The 22,891-nt window shown below is 29.4% G+C and overlaps 2 protein-coding genes across 4 annotated transcripts in view; both read right to left on the reverse strand.

Moving 5' to 3' along the window:
* LOC116766156 (CD151 antigen-like) overlaps positions 1–22,891 on the reverse strand; it is a 164,145-nt gene that overhangs the window by 5,819 nt on the left and 135,435 nt on the right. Inside the window, exon 5 of the mRNA XM_032655879.2 lies at positions 2,479–2,688. Within this exon, the coding sequence (XP_032511770.2) occupies positions 2,479–2,616 (138 nt within the window). The 5' untranslated portion in view covers positions 2,617–2,688. The remainder of the gene's footprint in view (positions 1–2,478; positions 2,689–22,891) is intronic.
* Positions 2,844–11,921, reverse strand: LOC116766155 (sorting nexin lst-4). Of its 3 annotated transcripts, XM_061523015.1 has the most exons (4): positions 11,757–11,921; positions 6,721–6,855; positions 6,114–6,217; positions 2,844–4,901 (listed from the first exon to the last, which is right to left on the reverse strand). In XM_061523015.1, the coding sequence occupies exon 4, from the start codon at positions 4,884–4,886 to the stop codon at positions 3,216–3,218; it is 1,671 nt and encodes a 556-aa protein (XP_061378999.1). In that variant the 5' UTR covers positions 4,887–4,901; positions 6,114–6,217; positions 6,721–6,855; positions 11,757–11,921; the 3' UTR covers positions 2,844–3,215. The 3 variants fall into 3 exon arrangements, with proteins under 3 accessions (XP_061378999.1, XP_032511769.1, XP_032511767.1); XM_032655878.2 differs by lacking the exons at positions 6,114–6,217; positions 6,721–6,855; XM_032655876.2 differs by lacking the exons at positions 6,114–6,217; positions 6,721–6,855; positions 11,757–11,921 and adding an exon at positions 5,537–5,722.

The raw sequence follows: 22,891 nt of genomic DNA on the forward strand, positions 1-22,891 counted from the left end.
AAGATATAACAAACGATGTTATGAAAAATAACAGTCATGAATCATGATGTTTTAATAATTGTGAAGTCAAAGCAGGTCAGTAGTTAAAGGAAAGTCACGTGCACGCTGCCTAAGTACCAATATTGAAATCGCAATCGTTGAGATAATTGCTAAACATTAAACAACAAAATTGAGAAAAGAAACCTCTACTACTAACTTATAGAATAGATATTGTAAGGAACCGATTATCTAAAAAAAATCTTTATACTTGATAGCATCCTAATAGTGAAATTTCTTTATCACCTGGCCATGTCACATAAGATTTTACTTAAAATTAATGACGTTCGAACGCTTTTGACTTACTGAAGTTTTTTTTAACAAAGAGTACAATGAAAATTCTGGAATTAAAGGTACAGGTAGAATAAGATTATAAAGATCAGCGCAGATGCAATTATAAACGTAATTGTCATTTGGTTTTTGAAGTACATTCAGCATGCTCATTCCTAGTTTATTGAATGAGAAACGGCAAACGCTTCGTATGTAGTGCCGATGGAAACATAAAATAAGTAAGTGTACATTAATATTAAAGGCAGCTGTCGTATGCGAGTGTCCCCTTTTTTAAATCACCTTTAATAACCTGTTTTTATTATCAACTAAATTTGCAAATACAATAAATAGTATTAAAATCTGATCTCTCTATATCTTTACCTACTTATAATGTGACATAACCGTCATTTCATTTTCAACATAGCTTCGTTTATAAAAATGTATATATGTACAAGGTTGAATCGATTATTTCTTTATATTAACTTTATTTTATTTTTCCGATTATCAGATATATTCTTCTAAATCTAATAAAGGGGAATTGTGTGTTCAATTATTTTTGATTAAAAGGTTAATTGGATGGCACCAAAAAGGTATCTAGATCTAGGACGAAATACATAATTAAAAATTTTGGCTCTAGATCTAGGACGAAATACATAATTAAAAATGTTGGCTCCAATTTTTTACCAAACAATTATATGTAAGCAATTTTAGCAGATTTCAATAATACGGGTTATGCGACTTATAAAAAAAAACTATTTTTCTTGATAATTACGTATGAATTATTAAGTCAAAGCATTCCTATTCTGAGTCCCAAAAATTACAGCTCTTTTTATGTGAATTGCATAATAAAGGCGGTTATAACAGACGGTAAGAGGCAGCGTCGGTAAAGTCCTTGACCCTAGTATCATAGTTTAGAAGACACGTCATACTCGCTAAGATAATGTTTGTCGTTGACAATTCTAATAGGGTTATCTCATTTGTCTAACCGATTGCGGCGACGCCGAAAACAAGGATTATCTTTTTAATAAAAAGGAATTTCAGTACATTTGTAGTTAGCATTACAACACACTAATCGATATTAATAAATGTTAAATGAGTCCTTTCACATGGTACAATGCAAAGTGTTTTTTCTTTCTTCCAAACCCATGAAGTGCAAAATAAAATGGTTGAAATACAATAAGTTTAATGTCAAAATTATATTATTCAGGTCAAAGTCCTGTCAAATGATAAATCATTGTAAAATATAAAATAGTTTACGAACTTTTTAATTTACAAATTTTTAAGAATTCATTTTATTTTTTTTATTTAGTTTTATTTTAACGGAGAAATTTAAAGATTTTATAAAAAGTTTCACCTGTACACAAAAATATTATATAATAATTATAATATCCTGAAGTTTGATACAAAAAAACTACTTTGTATTGCATAATATTAAATTACTTAACCAACCGGAATCATATTGTTGATAATTATATCCTCAAAAGAATAAATTTACATTTGATGTTGTTTTTAAACTTTATTTTTTTTACTAAAACAGAGCACCATCTCTGCTTCATGAATTCAAAATTTTTAATGTGATGTAAAATGTTTCTTTTACGTCGTTTCAGACGAATATTGAACTAAGCAGCTGTTTATAAGTTGATTGTAAACACCAATAGATAAATAGTAAATAATATTACCGGAAGTAATTATTATAGATCATAGTGCATGATGAATTTATAATTTCCTCTAAGACAAATAAATGTTTGTAAGCAAGTAACACTTTCGTTGTATGAAGCTGCTAACACGTCTAAATGGCTTCATAAATTAAGACGACAGTGTTAAATAATTATAGGAGTTAACAAAAGTACTGAATAGTAAATGTTGATTGCGAGATAATCATAAAACAATTTTTGTGCTGTCAAATTGACAGTGACAATTATTTTTGTGATTTAGATTTTTTTTTAATATTTAAATTTTAAGCGAAAAAATTATTCCCCTTACTATAAAAACATTAAAAATTACCATAAAGTAAACGCATGCTTCAATTATTAAATATATTTTATAAAGAATTCCCCTCTTAAACGGGCTCATAAATACAACAAATCCTCAAATACTTTCAATAAACAAAGCGTTATTCAGCCAGCACGGCGTGATTATATTAGGATAGCTACAATAATTTAAACAACTCACCAAATATATAACATTGAATATATGTAGAACACATTTGAGGAAGTTGACACTACAACAGTCGGCATCCCTGGATTTTCGTGGCTTGACTTTTTTCTTTTTCGCCAGTAGTGCGTTTGCATCGTTTTTTTCTTTTGCCATTATATTCCACTTTCCTATTCTCTTGATACAGCATATGTGATTCAGATTTGATAAGTTTTTTTATCCCCAATCCTGAAATATAACATTAACTTATGATACTCTCTGTATGTTAATAAAATTAAGGGTGTAGCAACTTCTTATTTATATCAATGATTACTCGGAGCCAAGAGTTTGAGCAAAAAAGTAATTAATTAAGTAATATATTTAATGAATGAAAACACAATACCAAAGATTTACATTTTATTAGCAGCCTTAATAAAAAAAAAATGGAATATTACAACACTTAGGCTAAAAAGAAAAAAAATACAGAATGTCTCAAAATATTTGACGAATAATTAGTAAAAATAAAGTTTGTATACAAGTGATATAAAATATTACATCATGGAAATTGTAATAGCAAAGTATATACAGAACATTAGTATATAAAAATTAATCAGCTTTGTGTACTATTAGCATTATTTAAATTCAGTCACATACATCACATAATTCATCAAGTCCTTAAAATCCTTGGGATTATATACAACATTATAAAACAGTATATTTAGTTAATGTTAATGGCAACTATCCATTTTTATTTCTAGTCATACGTATATTTCTCACTATTCTTGGAACTGTTGTAGTGTTGTTTCCAATTTATCAACTATCTTCTTATAAAATGTTATTTGCTGCTTGAGAAATTTCTGCATTGTTGCATTTAAATCGACCGTCCTCTCCGACTTGAAGTGGTTTATTTCGGCAAGAAGGGCATATGATATGACATTATTTCTTCTAAACACTTCATTTAATTGTTCCCTTTCCATTTTATTTTCAGCTCTCAATCTCTCACACTCTTTTTTCTTCTGCACAGCTGCTTTGTGATTTGCTAATACATCAGGAAATGAGCCAACTATACCTTTGTAAAGATGAAATTTATCACCGAGTGGTTCGAAATCATATTTTGGTTGTTCCTCATACATTCTGCCTATTTCAATGTAGGCCCCGCCAGCCATTTTGATAGCTGAAGTTAGTTTTGAAGTAGAAACTATTGTGCCTTCATCTAAACTTAGTGCATTTCCTAAGTTGTAAAAAGCCTCTCCTACTTTTTGACAATCGCTCTTATAAGGCCCTTGGAATCGTTTTGTTTGTGCTATACACATATTTGTCAGAGATTTAACAGAACTATCCATGCTATTCATGAAAATGTGGCATTGTTCCGTGATGTGGTCTACTTGTGATTGAAGTAAAGCTTTTTCAGGTACAACTAATGATATACAGTAGTTAAGTCCTAATAAATTATCTCTCTCCGCTTGTCTTTTACCAGCCTTCCAACGTTTTTCATCTGTGCAAGTTAGGAAATGTTGCCAGACCTCCGATCTGGATAGTACTGGATGTTTACACATCCAATCCACAAACTCCTGTAACTGAACTCTTCTCCTCTCAATCAATTGTTCGTCATATCTTCCAGAGATCTGTTTGTCAGGTAAAGGTGGGATTGGGATGAGTGTAAATTTCTCCTGCAATCTCTCATGAAGCCAGTCAAAATGCTTATATCTTCTGGATACTTGAATATTATTAAAGGAGGGAGTCAATTGATATGCTATGAAGCTCTTAATACCCTTAAATTTGGATTCCTTTTTTGGTGATGCAACAGTTACATTATATGGTTGTGGTATGGGCGACCAAATATATGCATCCCCTTCTTGTTCTATGTATATTTTATCAGCATCTGGTACTTCAACATTTAAAGTACCTAAAAGGTAACTCTCACCGCTGACTTTAGATGATGGTGCAAATTTATTTTTTCTCACTGTGCCAACTGATGAGCCAAAGGTAGATGAGTTGTCGTCCATCTGATGGTTGAGATCACTAATTGGCATTCCCGGTAATGGTGTAAGAGGTTGATTCACTGCCTGCTTTGATTGCTGTGGGCCAGGTCCAATTTCTGAATATGTGTCATCCTCCCAATCATCATCCCAGCCCTCGTCATGTGAAGCCGCCCTTTGATAATTATTGTCGCCAGCACTGTATTGGTGATCTCCCCAATCATCTGCAGCCTGATCGTATCTTGGTGCTGGAGGAGCCATTTTTGTGGGTGCAGACTCATCTGGTGTTACTTTTCTCACATATGCAGCAGGAAATAAACCAGTTTCACCTCTGGAATTTCGCCCCTCCCACCAGCCTTCCCCTATATCTGTATTTATAAGTGTCAGTATTTCTCCAGAGGTGATAGACATCTCGGTTGTGCCTGGTTCACCAGTAAAGTCATACAAAGCCTGTACTTGGGTCGACATTTTGGACCCTTGAACCTAAAACAACATAAAAACATTAGTGATACATGAAGTAATAAAATTGTGGTTTATCTAATCTTATCTATTAAAGGAGCAAGTATTTGCAAAGGTGTGATAAACGTTCTGCTTGCTGGGTGGTTTTTATGTGATGCTTAAAGTATTTTTTATTTGAATTGGTAACGTTCCATGTTCCAAGGAATATTTCATAGAAACAATTTTATTAATACTAATAATATAAGACACCTGAATAAGACGGAATAAGAAGTCGATACTTTGTTTCTAAATTTTCACATTCCAATCAACATAATATCTTACAAATGAACACAATTCCTTGTCTTTTTAATAAAAGAAGTAAGTATTGAATATTACGTATTTGTCAAAGACATTCTTTCAACTGTAATGTTACAATTACTTAAAACTACGCTGGAAACGGTAATTAATAGTTTTCTAAAAATATATTCACGTAAAGCAAAATAGTATCAAGTTTATTGTTTTGTAAGATAATCTAAATTCTTGTTTTGTGATGGATATACATGACGTCAAGGTTTTAGAACAATGTTTTACAGTTTCCGACTAAATCCGTTAAAATATTCACATTATTTAAAAGATGCTACGTAACAAAGGTAATAAAGTCAAAATAATATGTTACTTACGTTTATTAACAAAAACCACTAATTTCAAGGCGGATACTACTTATACAGTCATCTGAATGACAGATTGATTCGCAAGAATTTGTTTTCATTGATACCACTGTTTTCCTTTACGTGGCAAACGACAACTACAATGACCCATTCTCATTGGCCAGAATGTAGAAATTTTTTTCTCCGCCAATGACAAGCCGTGTATTTTAAATCAATGCGAACGTTGCGCTACAAACCATAAACTCATGAAAATAACGCCTACTTTGCTAGCGTTGTACATAGTTATAGAAATTTGAGCGAGATGGCGTTAATAAGAAAGTGAATATAAAATAATCATTACTAACATTTACAATTCGAATGTTAGTCGTGAAGTCGTTTTTGTTAATTATTATTTATTAGTATTCAAGGAGTTTCTATTAAATCTGTCTAGATTACACTTCTCTCTGATTCTAATATAATAGAATAAATAATCATCGCGATTTCTGCTCCTAAATTCCGTTGAAAATGTGCCGAAATGTATCCACTTAATAATTTTAAATTTATCGGATGTTACTAGAATTTACAGTCGGATGTGGAACTGTTTTCTTACCTCCAATTATTTTGCTGAGATTTCGATGACCATGTGTGCACGCTGCACTGTGATAACCACTTTACAAACGATTTTGGTGTCTTAATTTTTATTTTTGAAGTAATCTTAAAAAAATTGTATTTTTTATAAGAGTATGATTCTTTAGTGAATCTATATAGTCACCTTATTTTTAAATTATAATTAATGGTATCATATAGTGACAGCTGTCCAGTTATTTTGAATATAGTGTCACAGACGAATTAACATATACATTTGCATATGATTACCATTAGGTTAATATTTTTAGTTAAATAACGTATTAAAACAAATATGGGTGTTCAAATAAACAAATATTTTAAATCTTTGAGACTTCTATATATTTTTATATTTCTTTTTCTTATATGTTTCATGAAAAATAAATATTAATTTGTCATTTTATTCAATAATAATTTTTTTAAATTTATTTTATATATTTTCTTAATTAATTTTTGAGATAATGTGTAGGAAATTGATGAATTAAAAATATGTTATTACACTACATACCATTTCGTACATAGTGCCAAATTTCTCTATATTCACTATCTTATGTAATCTTAGTGTCATAAAATAAACTTACTACAACACTTACAAACAACAATACAAACATTATACATTAATGCCGATTAAGTTGTGGGATAATAAATATCGGTACCAGAATAAGTGATCATCAATGAACAAAGAGCCTCATCAAGGCCTGCAAATAATTGGTCCAGTATCCGAAAATCTGAAACAACATGAATATTTTTTCAAGGATGTATGCGTGTATCATGTATGTATATGACTTATGTGTGTGTAATCTCACGGTCACACATAATATAATCCATTATTGAGATTCGAGAAACATTTTGGTTTGCTAATAGCCTATCACTAATACAGTTTATCAAGCAGATAGCACAATGTCTATCGCTCTGAAATGGAATTGAAGGCAAGTTTTTATAAAGGTTGTATTTTTTTAGGGTTCCGTAGTCAAATAACAAAAAACGGAACCTTTATAGATTCGTCATGTCTGTCTGTCCGTCCGTATGTCACAGCCATTTACTTCCGAAACTGTTAGGACTACATAGTTGAAACTTTGTAGGTTGATGTATTCTGATAACCGTTATTCGAATTTTGAATAAAAATTATTAAATTTAAAAATTAAAGGGATATACATGGAACTGATTCAAAAATTTTTTTTTTCGTCTAACCTATACGTGATGGGTGTCTATGGATAGGGCAATAAAAAAACATTAAGGTTCCGAAAACTATTTTTCGTCAAAATAATTGTTTGAAAGACAGACGCTTCCAAAGTGGAAAAATAAGTGTTCCCCCCTCTAACTTTTAAAATAAAAAAGTGAGAACCTAAAAAAAAAATATATGCTGTAGATACTAGATTTCAATGGAAATTGTCAACAAAAATTAGTTTGAACAAGATATCATTATTAGATTTTAAGAAACAATACATTTTCAAAAAACGCATATACAACTTTGTCGTTCATACAAACACTATGTAACACCAAGGTTTTTTTTATAGAACATCAATCAAACGCACTACAATAACTTTAATATTATGTCATCTACTTGCTGCTACAGAACCCTTCATGGGCGAGTCCGACTCGCACTTGTTTAATTTTTTTTAAAGCATGGACCTGTTTTTTAAAAAAATATCGAAGAGAAAACCTAAAAAATATTCTAAAACAAGCGTATTTTCTAAAAGTATCCGCTAGTCAGATGTCGTCGCCAGATGTACATTGAGACGCTCCAAATCTTTTAGTTGGATGTTTGCCAAATTTTAAAAATCCGTACAAAACATTCTCGATTCATTCCCCGATACGTAATGTAAATACATGTGCTGTTGGTAGCTCTTATTGCTTATTTTTTAGGCAATATTACTATGATATTTAAAGTATTTGTAAAAACACAATAATGTAATGTTGCCATTTTAAAAATAAATTCGGTTGATGTTTATGACATACTTTCGATGATCAATGGGTTTAATTAAATCGTACTTAAAAAAAAACTGAAATCCTCTTAGTTAAGTAAAATTTGTATAGGTTAACAAAAACTATAATTGTTTTGGTTTTACTTCGTCAATTGGTAATTTGTTTCAAAGATTAAAAAATATTCATAAAATAAAAACGAAATTAAGCAAGTCGTGATATATTTACTGGACTATAGTGTTGCACTAAGGAATAATAATTGTAGGGAATCCTTATTAAATTATATTGAAAATTTAAAATTGTGAAATTTTAGCTCAATTTTGTCGGTTGCACCTGTATCTTATCGTTATCTGAAGGCCAAAGAGGTGTGATTTTAAATATGTTTACATAATTTTTACATTTTCATATCCGATTGAATATGAAAGCAGAAGTCTAAGCTTTTTGATGGTAAAGAAAAGTTCGTTGTAGGAGGAATAAAGAAACGCCACATGAATGGAAAATGCATGTATATGTAAATTGTTTGGAAATGAATAGCTCGATTTGCCATTCTAAGGGACCATGTACTTATATAATATTAACTTCAGCAGGATTCTTTCAAACCTCTTACGGCTTTTAATACCTACACATCACTTGAAAAACATACCGTAGAGAGGAATTATTTTAACTTTTAATGGGATATCAACAACGTTAGTGTAATTTGTGTAAAAAATACAGTTGATTCGAATTTGACCTGATTAATTACGGGCTTGAAACTTTTTTAACTTAAAAACAAAAGAGAAAATGTATAAAACTAGCTTTAAAAGTTTCTGGTATACATCTTTATTCTGTTGGGAGATTTAAAGAGAGCTTGGGAAATAGTATAACAAAACAGCTAATACAGTTAGATCTTTTCAGGTCGAAGAAGTAAAATAAATTCACATAGGACAGAACTTAAATAAATTCTACTTTATAGTCAATGCAGATTGACAATTGAAATAAGTTAAGAAAGAAATTGAATTCTTCAATAGTATGAAAATAAGTAACTTAACAACTTTTAGTAAAATCAATGTCATTTGGACGTTAAAAAATTTTTTTTTTTTTTTTATAATTCATGTGTGTTTTATAAAATACAATATATTAAATCGAATGTGACATAATTGTATTCAGTTGTAGTATTAATTAAATCTTTGTTTCACTTAACGTCAATATTACTTTAATGAATTTATTTTGACAATTACTATGATTTATCAATAAAAAATGTCACAGGTTTGATTTCCGTAATTTTCGATTGTCACGTATAATTGTTTGTAACTATATCAGGACAATTGAAAATTAATTTTTCAATAGCAGAAGCTGGTTCATTTGTTTGTTAAAGTAAATGTCAAGTAGTTACTCAAAACTATATGAAAGCAGTTCGCTTGAAATGAAGTTTATTTTTCTGTCTTTTTTGTTAAGACTTGCGGTTTTTGTCAAAATACTTTTTCGTTTACGGGATTTTATTTCGAAGAGTGAACTAATTGTGTGGGCATTGAACTGGTGATTGAAAGGTATTGAGGAAACCTAGTTTAAAATGTATTTTCTCGTAATACAAACTCATTCTAATGAGATTTAAACCTTTCGCGAGTATTTATTTAAATATAACTAATATTTTTCGGATTGTACTACGAGACGGGATGTCGTCTGCCGGTGATCACGGTTGCTGCAATGTAACCGAAAAATCGGGAGTATGTAGTTTTTTAAAATAATAAAATACGCCTATAACCCGAAAAACATTAGTATTATTCAAACTCATTTTTTTAAGCAAATTTTTCGATTTTATTTAATGAAAAAATTTTTTTTGCTAAATAAATGTGAGTGTTATAATCATCATGATATCGTTTTACTTGTTCGGTGAGATCAGCGACAAATGATTTGAAGGAACAACGTGGCAAGAAGCTAACTCCAGTATATGGAGTTGGCGTGATCTGTTTGCTTATACTAAGTTCGCATAATCACCCTACATACGAAGAGTTCGCCGTCTCACGTTAAGCGTTACGTTATTATGTCGTGTAACAATGAAAACTTTGAATAACCATACTTTTTCGAATTTTATATTTTGTATACATGTTGTCACAGTATAAATGGAATAGTTTATAATTCCTTATTTTTAAAATCATACAAAATATTAAGTTCTACGTCTTATACAAAGTAATTAAAATCAACAATGATAAATATTGAAACTGACTAGGAAGATTGAAGTTAAGAGATCAATTAGTTTACGAGTTTGAGTTACGGTTGGTTCGGTTTTAATTATGCATTGCTCAGTAGCATTGTTAACTATTGATCGAACGCAAAGTATAAATGTTTAGTGCGCGTTTTAAATAGTGCGTGACAAGTTGATTATTTTATCTGTTATCACGATATAACTCTTTGTGATCCCTATATAGTAACGCATCCTTTTGTGGACGATCTATAGAACCTCCTTCGTGGCCTCTTTTGTTTTTCAATTAAAATAATAATTTGTCATAATTAGTAATATTACTTGAATGTTGTTAGTATTGTATTGTGTATCTAAGTGTATTCTATTTCGTATATATACATTTATTTAAAACGAAAAAGATTTATACCACCACCTTCCAGGTCTTGTAAAACCGACGTTGATCTGTCAAGAAAGTGCTAGGTACTCTTTCGGAGTGCATTTCTGTCTGCTTCCTTTCCTTTTCGTTCTAATATATAGAAACATGTACAGGGAGATTTAGTTGTAGGACCGTGCGTGTATAGCAGTAGTTGTTTACACGCATCATGCGTGATAATGAACGATTTCCTGCTCAAGGTTTAACCTGAGAGCTGTGACATGGGGTCTATAAGGGTCAGGTTCACAGACCAAGATCACCTCCTTCATGAACAAGGTCGGAGAGAACCTCGACAGAATAATGTAAACTCCTTTTAGACATAAGAATAAATTCTATATAATAAAGCCAATTGACACAACAATGTATGATGTATTCGTCTCGATGAGATTAAAAAAAAAAGCATCGATCTTATATGAAATTAAAACTTAGTAAAGTTATATTTTTATTTTCGAAAAAAAAAAAACCGAAACCGTATTTTTGTTTCCCTCATATAATATAAAAGTATAGTATTTATTGTTATTATTCGTATTGGCCTTAAATAGTGAATCCTTGTTTTATACTCGCTTATAGTTAGTGTTACATCAACTGTGTGACTTCATACAAGGTTGACTGTTACAAACTGAATACTAACAAACCATTTAATGGAAATGCAATATATGTTTTATGCCAAACGTATTATGGTTTGTTTTAGAACAACCGTTTATTTATTATCTGCTAGCGAATTGAGTAATGCAAATAATATTTTTTTACGTTAACAATAAGGTCATTAAAATAATAAGATCAATGCAAGATTTTTTTTCCGTTTTAAGGTACATTTCTCTATTATAATTCTTTTTTATCGATTACTTTTTAAAAATTATTGTTTTTTTTTAGATTTAAGTATTAAACATACCTACTGTATAGTTGTATGTTGAAATTATAGACGAAAAATAATACGTAAGTAATTGTATTTTTTTTTAATTCAAATAAATTTTATTTGTATTGTATAAATATTTTTCGCGTCGAACCTGTTGATAATTTTAATAATATATGTCGCATATTGTGCATTGTTAATTATGGAGCAAATATAGATATATATATTACCTAATTAAGTCTATAAACCATCATTAACTTACTTATATATACAACATCACATGACAGTTAACTAGAAGACACAGAACACAAACAAAATCACAGATTATTAGGAAATGTTTTCGATATAACTTATTAATAGACGCGACAGAGAATTTCGCGCCAAATATACGTAGTACCAGTACAAAGGTGACATTGAAACTGATCGTTTGATAAACTCAATACTATACAGCTCGTATAATGCGTCTTTGTGACTTTAATGTTTTCCTTATAGTTACATTACTGTTCGATTTGAGTTCCCATTACATTAGCTTTACCTACTGCGTATACAGATTCGTCTGTGATTCTTTCTCAATAAACAAATAGGCAAACAAATCTACATGACGTCATATTATTTTTGTCAACATGTTTAAGTAAGTTTCAAACACACCTTACCAAGGTAATGAGTTTATGACTCACTTTCATTCGCACGTTATATGAAGAATGAATATTTTTTTTTATATGCTTGTTTCCTATTTACATCGTGATAACCTAGTAACCCTCTTAGTAATCACTATACGTTTTGAATAATTAATTTTACATTTAAATAACAATAATAGCGAGCGGAAATTATTTCGTGGTTAAAAAACAACAAATTATCGTCAAGACTGGCTGATAACCGCGACATGGTTAGATTTTTATAACGATATTAAAATCCTTCATGCAAGAAAATTCACAATAATGAAGTGAGAATAAAAGTACTAATATTTTTTTTTTTATATTTAATAGCATTTTATATTAACTGGATATACTGCAATAATTACATATTTTTTTTAAATAAAAGTATAAAACTAAATTTGAATTAATATAAGAATATATTGTATAATGTAATTTAGAAGTAGTTCAGATGTATAATATATAATTAATTGATATAGATTTTCACTGATAGTATTCCAACTAATTATATTTTTAAATTTAATTCGGTTACAGATAGACAATGTTGATAAATTAATTTTCAGTTACATGTAATATTTGAATCTTTAGTAACGCTGTTGGCAAGGAATCTTCTCATATTTTGCCAGCATTGTTAAAAGCATCGAAACTTTTGATAGTTTAGCGACAATTTGGTATAGGTAAAGAGATACCTCGACAAGGGGCAGTGGTCACAGTACGAGGGGCACAGCTCCAGGTATTATTCTATATGTTTAGGATAAGGAAGTAGATGTAAACAAAATATTAAGTGAAAAACCGTATTCGTTATATTAATATACTTCGGATATACTACGCGGATTTTAGCCGAAATATATTAGTTTCATTTAAATGAATTAAACTCGCGAAAGTCTTAGATCTCAGTATTCGTTATAATTTGTACATCATAACAATAAAACTAATACATTTTCGGATATACTACGCGGATTTTATTATTTTAAAACTACATAATCCCGACGTTTCGGTTACTTTTCAGCAACCGTGATCACGGGCAATAATAAAATCCGCGTAGTATATCCTAAAATATATTAGTTTCATTTAAATGAATAATACTCGCGAAAGTCTTAGATCTCATTATCATAACAATATTTTCTTTTGATTTGGATTTGTACAAGCGATCCATGACCGAAGGGAAGTGGAAGAGATTTGGATTAATTCAACAACACAAGAAAACTAGCCAATTGTTAAGATCAAATAAGCGTAGAATTTCTCCGTGTCAGGCGGGTGTGGAAGCTTGAGTGACAGCAGCTTGTACAATCACAGATAACCGCCTCAAAGACACGGAACACGTGTAATATATTTAAAATAAAACTTATCACTGTATCCTTACTTTAAGTTTTTAATCGTCACACTACATTTTATATTAAAATTATCTTATGAACGACAAACGTGAAACGCCCTGTGTGTAGTGTTAGGACTTATATGCAAATTTGTGGTTGGTTTGTATTGGTTTGTAGAGTGCATTAATTATTGTTTAAACACAATGAGTACCTTAATAATAAAATAGTTGTTAACTTTGTGATATACATTTTTTTAAATAGAAACACCATCGCAGTTCGCTTTAATTCATTGTTACTCAGATCGACTGATGTTACTGTATCTACACAATACAAATATCAATGTACAATTACTGAGGTAATTATTCATTGATTGTCTTCACATGACACACGCGGAAAGAATGGTAACTATATACATATATGTACATAGACAGTTATATATATATATATATATATATATATATATATATATGTCTAGGATATATTTGATCCTTATTTTACGAATATTAAAAACTATAAATTTACTTATTTTTTACCCGTACACTACATTTACTTGCAGGGATTTTTTTGTATGCATTCCATTGATTCCAAAAATAATATTAAGAATTATCCGACGAGTGTTCCTCGAGTGTATCCAGATAGAGTTAAACAAGTGCCAGAAGTATTTTAAGTATTTGTTTATTTTAAGATTTCATTTACATTTCTGTTACACTATGAGTACTGTTACACTATAAGTATGTTTGTACGTTGGCACTTGTATGTGTACATCAGCTCAAGTTATTTAAGATCGTTATAATAGCTTGAATATTTTTTTTTATAGAAAATGTACAATTAAAGTATTGGTCACATTATAAAGAACGTGTAATCTTCGGAGTATTACATTCCAGTTCTACATAACTATATTTAATAGAATATTTATAGTAACACGACAATATAATTACTTGTTTAGTAAAAAACCTTTACTCTAAACATAAAGTTATCCAATGGCAGAATCGAGTTAGTCTTTCAATAAAACCTTACCTTTAGTGGAATAGTGGAATATTCTTTATTTATCTATGATATATTTAGATAAATTACTCGAATAAAATGTCTTTCTTGTCAGTCATAGTCATACTTCCAAATATCCGGTTTTATTTTTCATTTGCCTTAATTGAGATCGGATTAGTGATTGGGGAGCTTTAGTATCGATTGCTGCGTTAACTTCAATAGGATTCAAAGAAATTTATATTTTCAAATCATTCGGTACATTCGTTAGATATAAAAGTCGTACATCCAATCAAAGAACAAAATGACTGTTTAATTTATTATCTGGGTTTCACTAAAAATTAGGATGACGTATATTTTATATGATAACCATAAATTGTTTGAGAAAAACCTAGTGAAAGAAAAAAAATAAGTATGATCCTTGCTTTATTATTTTTCTCCCACAGACTAAATATGTGTTGTTTCGAATAAAACTCAAATTCATACGTCAGGAACAATCTTTTTGTATGGATGAATTAAGCTTTATGTTTTTTAATTTATTTGACGATGCCGGGGGATTTCGTGGATAAGCTCTGAATGAGGGGGAGTAACAACAGACGAAGTCGTATTAATGTTAAACGTAAAATTTTGCCCGTGTCTGTATTCATACATACATAATTACAAGACCATTGTATTATTTCACAACGCTAAAACATATTTAGTGAATTTAATTATAATCTGTAGTGTCAAAAGTAACGAATAAACAAACATTCATACTTAAAAAGAATCTATATTTAAATACACAATAACAAATGTGGCCTTTGACATTATATATGTAGGATTTAAAACCACTACATTGTTTTTAAAAAAGAATGACGTCAGCATAACTGACGTCACTAATGACTTAGATCTTGATTATAAAGACGTAAGCAATACATATATATATATATATAGAAAATAGTATATTTTTTAATCTTTAACTAAAAACTATAAGTAAGAAATGGATAATTTACTTTTAATTAATTTTTAATACTTCCAATTGTGTTCTTCATTGCTCCAAGTGGAAATGCACTCAAGCCGGCTTAGTGTTACAGAGTGCTTTGAAAGAGCCAATTATCAGAAATTAAATAAGCTCTGAGATATGTGAACTAGTTATGTAAATATCAAACAGATTTTTCTGATATGTGGCTTTAATAAATATCTTTTCGGGTTTTGTTCATGTGAACAGAAAATGCGACGAAAGTTTTATAATTTAAAAGTGATATAATTAGTAAATTGGGGTTTAGAAATATAAGGATTATATTAAAGGTTTTGCTTTATTAACTGATACTTTGAAACAGACACAAATATTAAAATATTAAATATAAATATAAAATAAAATATTAAAATATAAATATAAAATATTAGATTCAATTAAATGAGTAATAAACAAAACTAATATTTTCTTCGTAGACGTAAGGTTTTCTTTAAGAAAAAAATTCAACGGTCTTTGGATTGAAATTGTAGTCTTCTTTTTTTTAATTCCCATTGTTAACCCGACAAGGTCGTAATCCAGTAAGCCTTGGAAAAAGATTCGACGAAAAAAAATATTTGCATATTGCATTAAAATATAACTTATGTTTTCAGAATGTGTTTTTTAAAATATTTAATAATTATGAGTCAGATCTCAAATATTAAATCGAGAATGCTATAAATTTGGATCTCTGCCATATTTAATAAATTGAAATATGAGTGTGTTTCTTTTTCGACGGCTCTAGTAATGTTGCCAGATAAAACGTTAAACTAAATATATTTATTTATCTGTATGTCTAGTGTAAAAACTCCTTAGGATTTATTACATATTACAGTTTTTTCTTTCTCTTGTCAATTTTTAATGAGCAAATAAAGTATAAAAGGGTTTTCCTAAAAATAAGTTGTAACGTGACATCTGTCCTCGAAAGGTTTTGACGTCGCATTAAGTGGTAGGTAAGTATAACGTATTTGCCTATCTAATTTTATTTAACTAGTAAAAAACTTTTATTTTTTTTATTATTTATTATCTTCGACATACATTTGTTTATGTACCAAAACATTTTGTTTTTTTTTTTTTAATAATCCATAGATGCATTTTAATAACGTTTAAATCTTTCTTTGATAATTTGTGATTCGGCATCTTTAAATATTTAATTTAATGAAAAACTTGTTTTATTATTTTGTCTGAAATTCGACATTGAAAAAGTCAATTGCTTTTAATTTTTAATATTGATATAGTCAGCATAGTTACACTAATAAAAAAGAAAAATTATAATATGCTTACTAATTAAATATTTATGAAAATTATTTGAGGATGATAAACTATGTACATAATATAACCTTCTGAAGCTGGAACAAAGAAAATTATTTTTCGGGATTCAAGGTGAAAGCCTCACGGGCACTGAATAATTTTGTACGGAATAATGCTTTAATTTGCTATTTATTTGTTGTTTTTCAAAATAAAATTACCATGATATCAACACACTGAAAATCATTGACTTCTTTAAATCAAACCTTGAAAGTCTTTAGCATACAAGTACATCATATTTTCCACTTGTATAATTTTAATAGTATATAAGCTGAGTACAAATAAAATCGGCAAATAAAAATTAAAAACTAAACTTTACAAAACATTTCAATATTGTACACTTGTTTGAATAGATTCAAGACAACGGGTAGGATGAACAAAATTTATTTGAGCCGCCCCTACTACTGTAATAGATTTTATTTTAATATCAGAGATGTGGGCAAGTAAAATATGAAGGAGTCATTAATCAAAACAATAGTAAGGGGTTTTTGTAACTGAGTGTCCGCATCAGTCGGTTGTCGTCGCCGGTTCCGGATTAAGACGCCATCTTAAGCTGGATGTTTGCCAAATGTAACAAATCGGGATATTAATTTCATTCAGAATGGTGAAGACTGTAAATGATATAAAGTAAATATTTGTTACAAGAAAATAAGATGCATTTTTTAAACAACTATTGACTTTATAACGAATAAAAAGGTTTAAAATTTTTCACAACCTTATCAAAATTTGCATACAGAGTTACAAACAAATAGAAATGTCTGAAGTATTTTCGTTTTAATACGAGTATAAAAACGCTGGTTTATTAATGAAGTCAGGCGTATTCATAACATGGCTAAATAGAAAGTCTTAATGGAGATTCGAAAATACAGAGACTAATGAATGGGAAGAAAATATCAACGAAATACAGCCTTCTCTAATTAGTGCACAACTACACACAAAAGAGTTTCCTCGTAAATGAAGTTTAAAAGCAGATATTTAATTTGTATGCATTTTGTAAGCTAATTATGAAGTGGGACATAGACAGAAAATCTATTCAAGACAGTATTTACGACTAATCACCTACGTCATTGCGGACCTTATAATTAAATATTGTAATTTTATAGTATGTGATATTACCATATAAAATTATTACACAGACAGATATCCAGATATAAAAATACTTTTTTTATTTGTAGGAACAGATAAAAAATATACATTATGACAAAATCCTTTGCCTTAATGCATTTAAAAGCAAAACTAAATGTTAATTACGCTTTTATGTTAATTCATGACGTATTCGTGTCATGGGAAGTTACAGCTTCAGGTGGGTGTGGATATAAGTGTCATGTTGCGATGCTATTATTAATAATAGGTTTTTATGTATCTCTATTTTTTTTTTATGTTTTACTAAAAAGGTATGTCTAGAGCATGCAAAATTAAGAAAACATATCAATTATATAAAATGTCTGTTTTGTATTAATGGATATATTTGATTTGTTTTCTTTAAGGAAATTTTGAGTTAAAAATTGATTTAAAAAATCTAAATAAAAAGAATTGGATAAGGATTTGCTAATTAAATAAACGTGACGAGCGGGTAGGAGGGCAATTTGAACGTGATAATAGGGCGGTCGCAAGTTCGATTCCTGCTGTTATAGTGTTTAATGTCCTCCTCTTAATACTACGTATTAATAATGTAACAAAGCAAAAAAGAAATGTCATGGGTATCAATATTGACAATTAATTCCCTTTCCGTAGATGAAGCATCGTGTCCATTGATATCGTAATTGGTATATTATTGAAAGACTGATATATATACTGTGTACTTTGACTCAAAGAAAGACATTTTTCTTAGCTATTGTGTTATTTATTTGTTATATTATAAAACAAAGAACTTTTAGAATAAATAATTTTACTGCTGCTTCATGTAAGATCAATTCTTTACAATACAAATTAGTTAAGAATATGACTAATATTTTCGATTTACTTCGCGTTATTTATTACTTTAAAAAAACTAAATATTCTCGATGTTTCGGTTCTTTTGCAGCAATCGTGATCACGGGCAGGCGACATGACATAACGCGTAGGGATCCGAAAATATTAGTAAATTAAGAGAATACTCGCGAAAGTCTTAGATCTCATTACATTAATTACGAGTTATTAATGAAGAATTATTATATATTAAAAGTAATTTTGAATACCATTTATTTTTTTACTATATGTTGTATTTTTGATGAATGCTATCAGTGAAAATGCAGGTTTGGTTTAGCCATTGACCATTAGTCACTGAGCTGTAAAACTCATGCTTTTTAGCAGGCGCTCTCCGTTCAAAGAAGTTGTTTTAATCTAAGTGAGAAGTACCCACCGCTTCTATGATTGATTACTATTTTGTGTTTTCCCGAAGGAAATTTAATATCATTTATATATACAATGTTACAAAAGATTGCACTAGAATATGAGAATCTATACAAAAACTACATAATTTTACAAAAATTTAGTTTTTAAACTAAGAATATCAATGAAACATGTTATATTTTCTGTTGCATTTCTGATTTTTAGTTTAAAATAGCCATGAATATTATTTTTCAAATTTCAATTTGAACAACAGTGAATGTATTTGTGTTAATAAATAACTAAAATAATGGATTTAATAGTAAAATTCAAACAAGCAAGAGTTGTCCGAGATTAGATTTAGTACCGTCTAACAGTTGTAAATTTTATTCCGTTGCAAATAAAATTGAATTGTGTCACAAATGCAATTATGATGGATACTAATTAATTAGTGAGCTCAATGCGTGATGCACTAATGGATTTCGAATTGCAATTGATTTTAGTTCAGGATAGTCGTATTTGAGGTAATCTTCACGAGATAAATATCGTTTTACGTAATGCATTGTTATCTTAACCAAGTTAAATTATTCCAAAGACAAATAATTGTTAGAGCAAAACAATCTAATTGATTTTCCTTAATTTCTCTAGTTATTTCAACTTCATCCTAATTTGATTATATTCATTGTTGTAGTTTTCGTTTGATGCGTGAATAAAAAGACCGGTGTTGTTTGAAAGATATTAATAAGTGCGAGGATCTTCTTTAAATATAATGTTAAATTATGTAAAATTTTAAATAATAATATTTTTAAAGACATTTTCTTCTATCTGCATTAGTTAAGGTATGTATTCACAAAAGTATAAATGTCTTAGATTATTTTATCAAGAACAACAATATAGAATAAACAATACAACTATTTGGTTGATTAAAGGAATATAATATTAAACTCTCGAATAGTTTCGTTTTCAAATAAAATTAAATTTCTTGAATTAAAACCGAGTATAAAATGTAAGATGCGATTCAAAGTTTAAAAGTTCACAAAGTTTCTTTTATAGTTAGAGCTAAGAAGGGAAATGTTTATCGGAAGAGTATAGTTTTGAATTAGTTAAATGTTATTCGAGTTGATTTTGTTGCACAAACCTCGTAATTAAGTATAAAAGTTGATCAATGATATAATTTAATGAATGAAAAACTAACTCATACAAAATTATGGCTTTATATGTTTTTTTTTTTTAAACTATGACTTCATTGAAACTGGAATCGTGGAATATTCTGCCAATGTCAGCGTTTTTATTTGTTGGACGAATTATAATCTTGGGTACTGCGTGGAGAAAACAAGAAAGAGTTTGACGAATGATATAGAGGCGTTTATTTAATTATTATTGTTATTATTATTATTGAAAAAGACTTTAGTTAATATAAGTATACATAGAATTCATTTGTATTATAATTAAAATGCCAATGTCAAAATGTCAAAGTCAATGTCAAGTGAGGCAACTTTATCTTTTGTGTAGTTCTAGGTGCTGCTTAAAATATAACTGGAGTCTTTTAAAAAGAATCGCCATTATTCAATTAGACATTGTTTTATAATAACGCTTCTTGTTGTCTCCACACAATATTCAAAATTATATTATAAAATAAGTTCATTCAATAAAATTGTTGACATTGGCAAAATTTTCCACATTTCCAGTGTGAATAAAGCTGGCTTTATAGATACCAAAAAATTTATAGATACCAAAAATAGATATAAGATACCAAAAAGAAAAAGTGAAGCAACAAACACAATTCATAAAATTTCAACTTCAAATGAAACAAATATTCTATATCACAATAATTAAATGTACCAAATGCATTCACCCTAAAAACTATACTACTTATTAACAAAAGAACAAAATAAAAAATGTTTACTGGAACAATTTACTTGTATAAGCTTTTACTTATCTTGTGCCGTAAGTAGGTCAGATATATTATATAATGTTGAAACGGTTATTCCCGACTCATTGACCTGAAATTTTGCATATAAATTTTCTTGGCTGGCTTGCAGCTTGGCTGACAATGTATGGTTAGCTCACTCGCGTCACTCCTAATCCAGTATAGCGAAATGCCAAAGCTGGATTTAAATAATACATATTTTATGTTTATTATTTATTAGAAACCCGCCGCAGCTTTGCACGGTTTGTTTACAGAAAATAAGAGAGCTTTCAGTACAGTCAAGTCAGTGCAAAAGATTTGGAGTTTGTTGCGAACAAACAGACAGACTGGTAGACATTAGAAGCTGAGGACTTTGGTGGGGACGATTTTATTAATACAGTATTTACGTAAATACGTTTTAGATTATCATGTTATATAAAACAAACCAAAACGTATTTACCACAGGTTTTTTTTAAATATAAAGTTATATTTTTTAATTGTATTTTAAAATCTTTCACATATGTGCTTAACCAAAAAAAGCGTTAAGAATATAAAAAATGGAACACTATTATTTAGTTGTTACCTTATTCATGAACCAATGCTATAAAAAAAATTATGATTAGAATAATTGAAATAATAAAAATAATATTTTTCTAAACTAATAAGTTTCATAGGGAAAGCAAACAATAATACTTGAAATTTTAACGAGAAAACTTTAAGCGCAATAAGAACTGTCTCAGTTACCATTGAGGGAAATTATAGACCAGCGTTTACTCTGCGTGAGTGAAATTATTGGAACATATCGGAACGTTCATTCGCGGAAAATGAATCGAAGGCAGCTCTTGTCGGTTCGTTTCAAATTTGGTTAGTTAGAGAGAGGAGCTTGGACGGTGGAGGTGAGCGTTTAACGCGCGTTGCATAGGGGCATTGGTTTAAGCAAACCTATACGTGGTCGGAAGTCCCACGCACTGTCGAAGCTCCTCTCCTGCAACGCGATGGAACCGGCACCCGCACAGTGAACCCATGGAATGCTAAGAGGATTCGACTCTCTGTTTAACAGCATTGTTATAAGGAGTAGGATTCTTGGAAGAAAACATTAAAAACTTTATTCAAGAAATTGAGAAAGTTTTTTAAGTACTTTACCTCTGTGTATTTTTCATCTTATATTTATCTTGTTTTTATGTTAGCGGAATTCAAGTGGGACCAGTAGTATTTTATTTATTGTAATATTTTATTCTAAAGATATGGTTGTAAAATAAAACTTTCCTGTTAAGAACTAGAAAAAAGTCTAAAAACCCAGACATGATGTTGAAAAATGTTTAAAACATTGGCAATTTTGAATAAATTTTTGCCAAACTGGAATTTACCTACGACTTGTTGCTCGTACTCGCTGCAATATAGGTTCAGTGGCGCGAAAATATGAACGGAAACATTAAACGAGTTGTGAACTATCTCGAATACTAAAAATCTAGATTTTCTACCCATTCATAATATTTTTTGCAACATAGAACAAAAAAGCAAAAAAGGTACAATGTACATATTTATTTCTTGTACGTCAAATACCTTTAGTTATGACGTGATTATGTTATTAGAGTTTGGACTATTTTTATCACATGCAAATTATATTTTGTAAAACAATCTATACAAGCACAGTTGACTATGCACATGTTCCACTTTTAGGAACATTAATTTAACGAGTCTGTCTGCTGCAATATGGTTTTGGCTAGGCAGTGACGAATACTGACAAAAAAAATAATTATATGCAATACAATCGTAGAATTTAACATATAGTGTAAACAAAAATGTTTGCCTCGGTAGATTTTAATATCTAAGTATTATATAACAATGTTGAGTAACTCTTTGTTTGAACTACGTCTAACATATCTTCCATAGGGTGATGTCTTCCAAGTTCCAAATTGCGTTACGCAATACATT

This window comes from Danaus plexippus, chromosome 15 (assembly GCF_018135715.1).
Source record: "Danaus plexippus chromosome 15, MEX_DaPlex, whole genome shotgun sequence".
NCBI lineage: Eukaryota > Metazoa > Arthropoda > Insecta > Lepidoptera > Nymphalidae > Danaus > Danaus plexippus.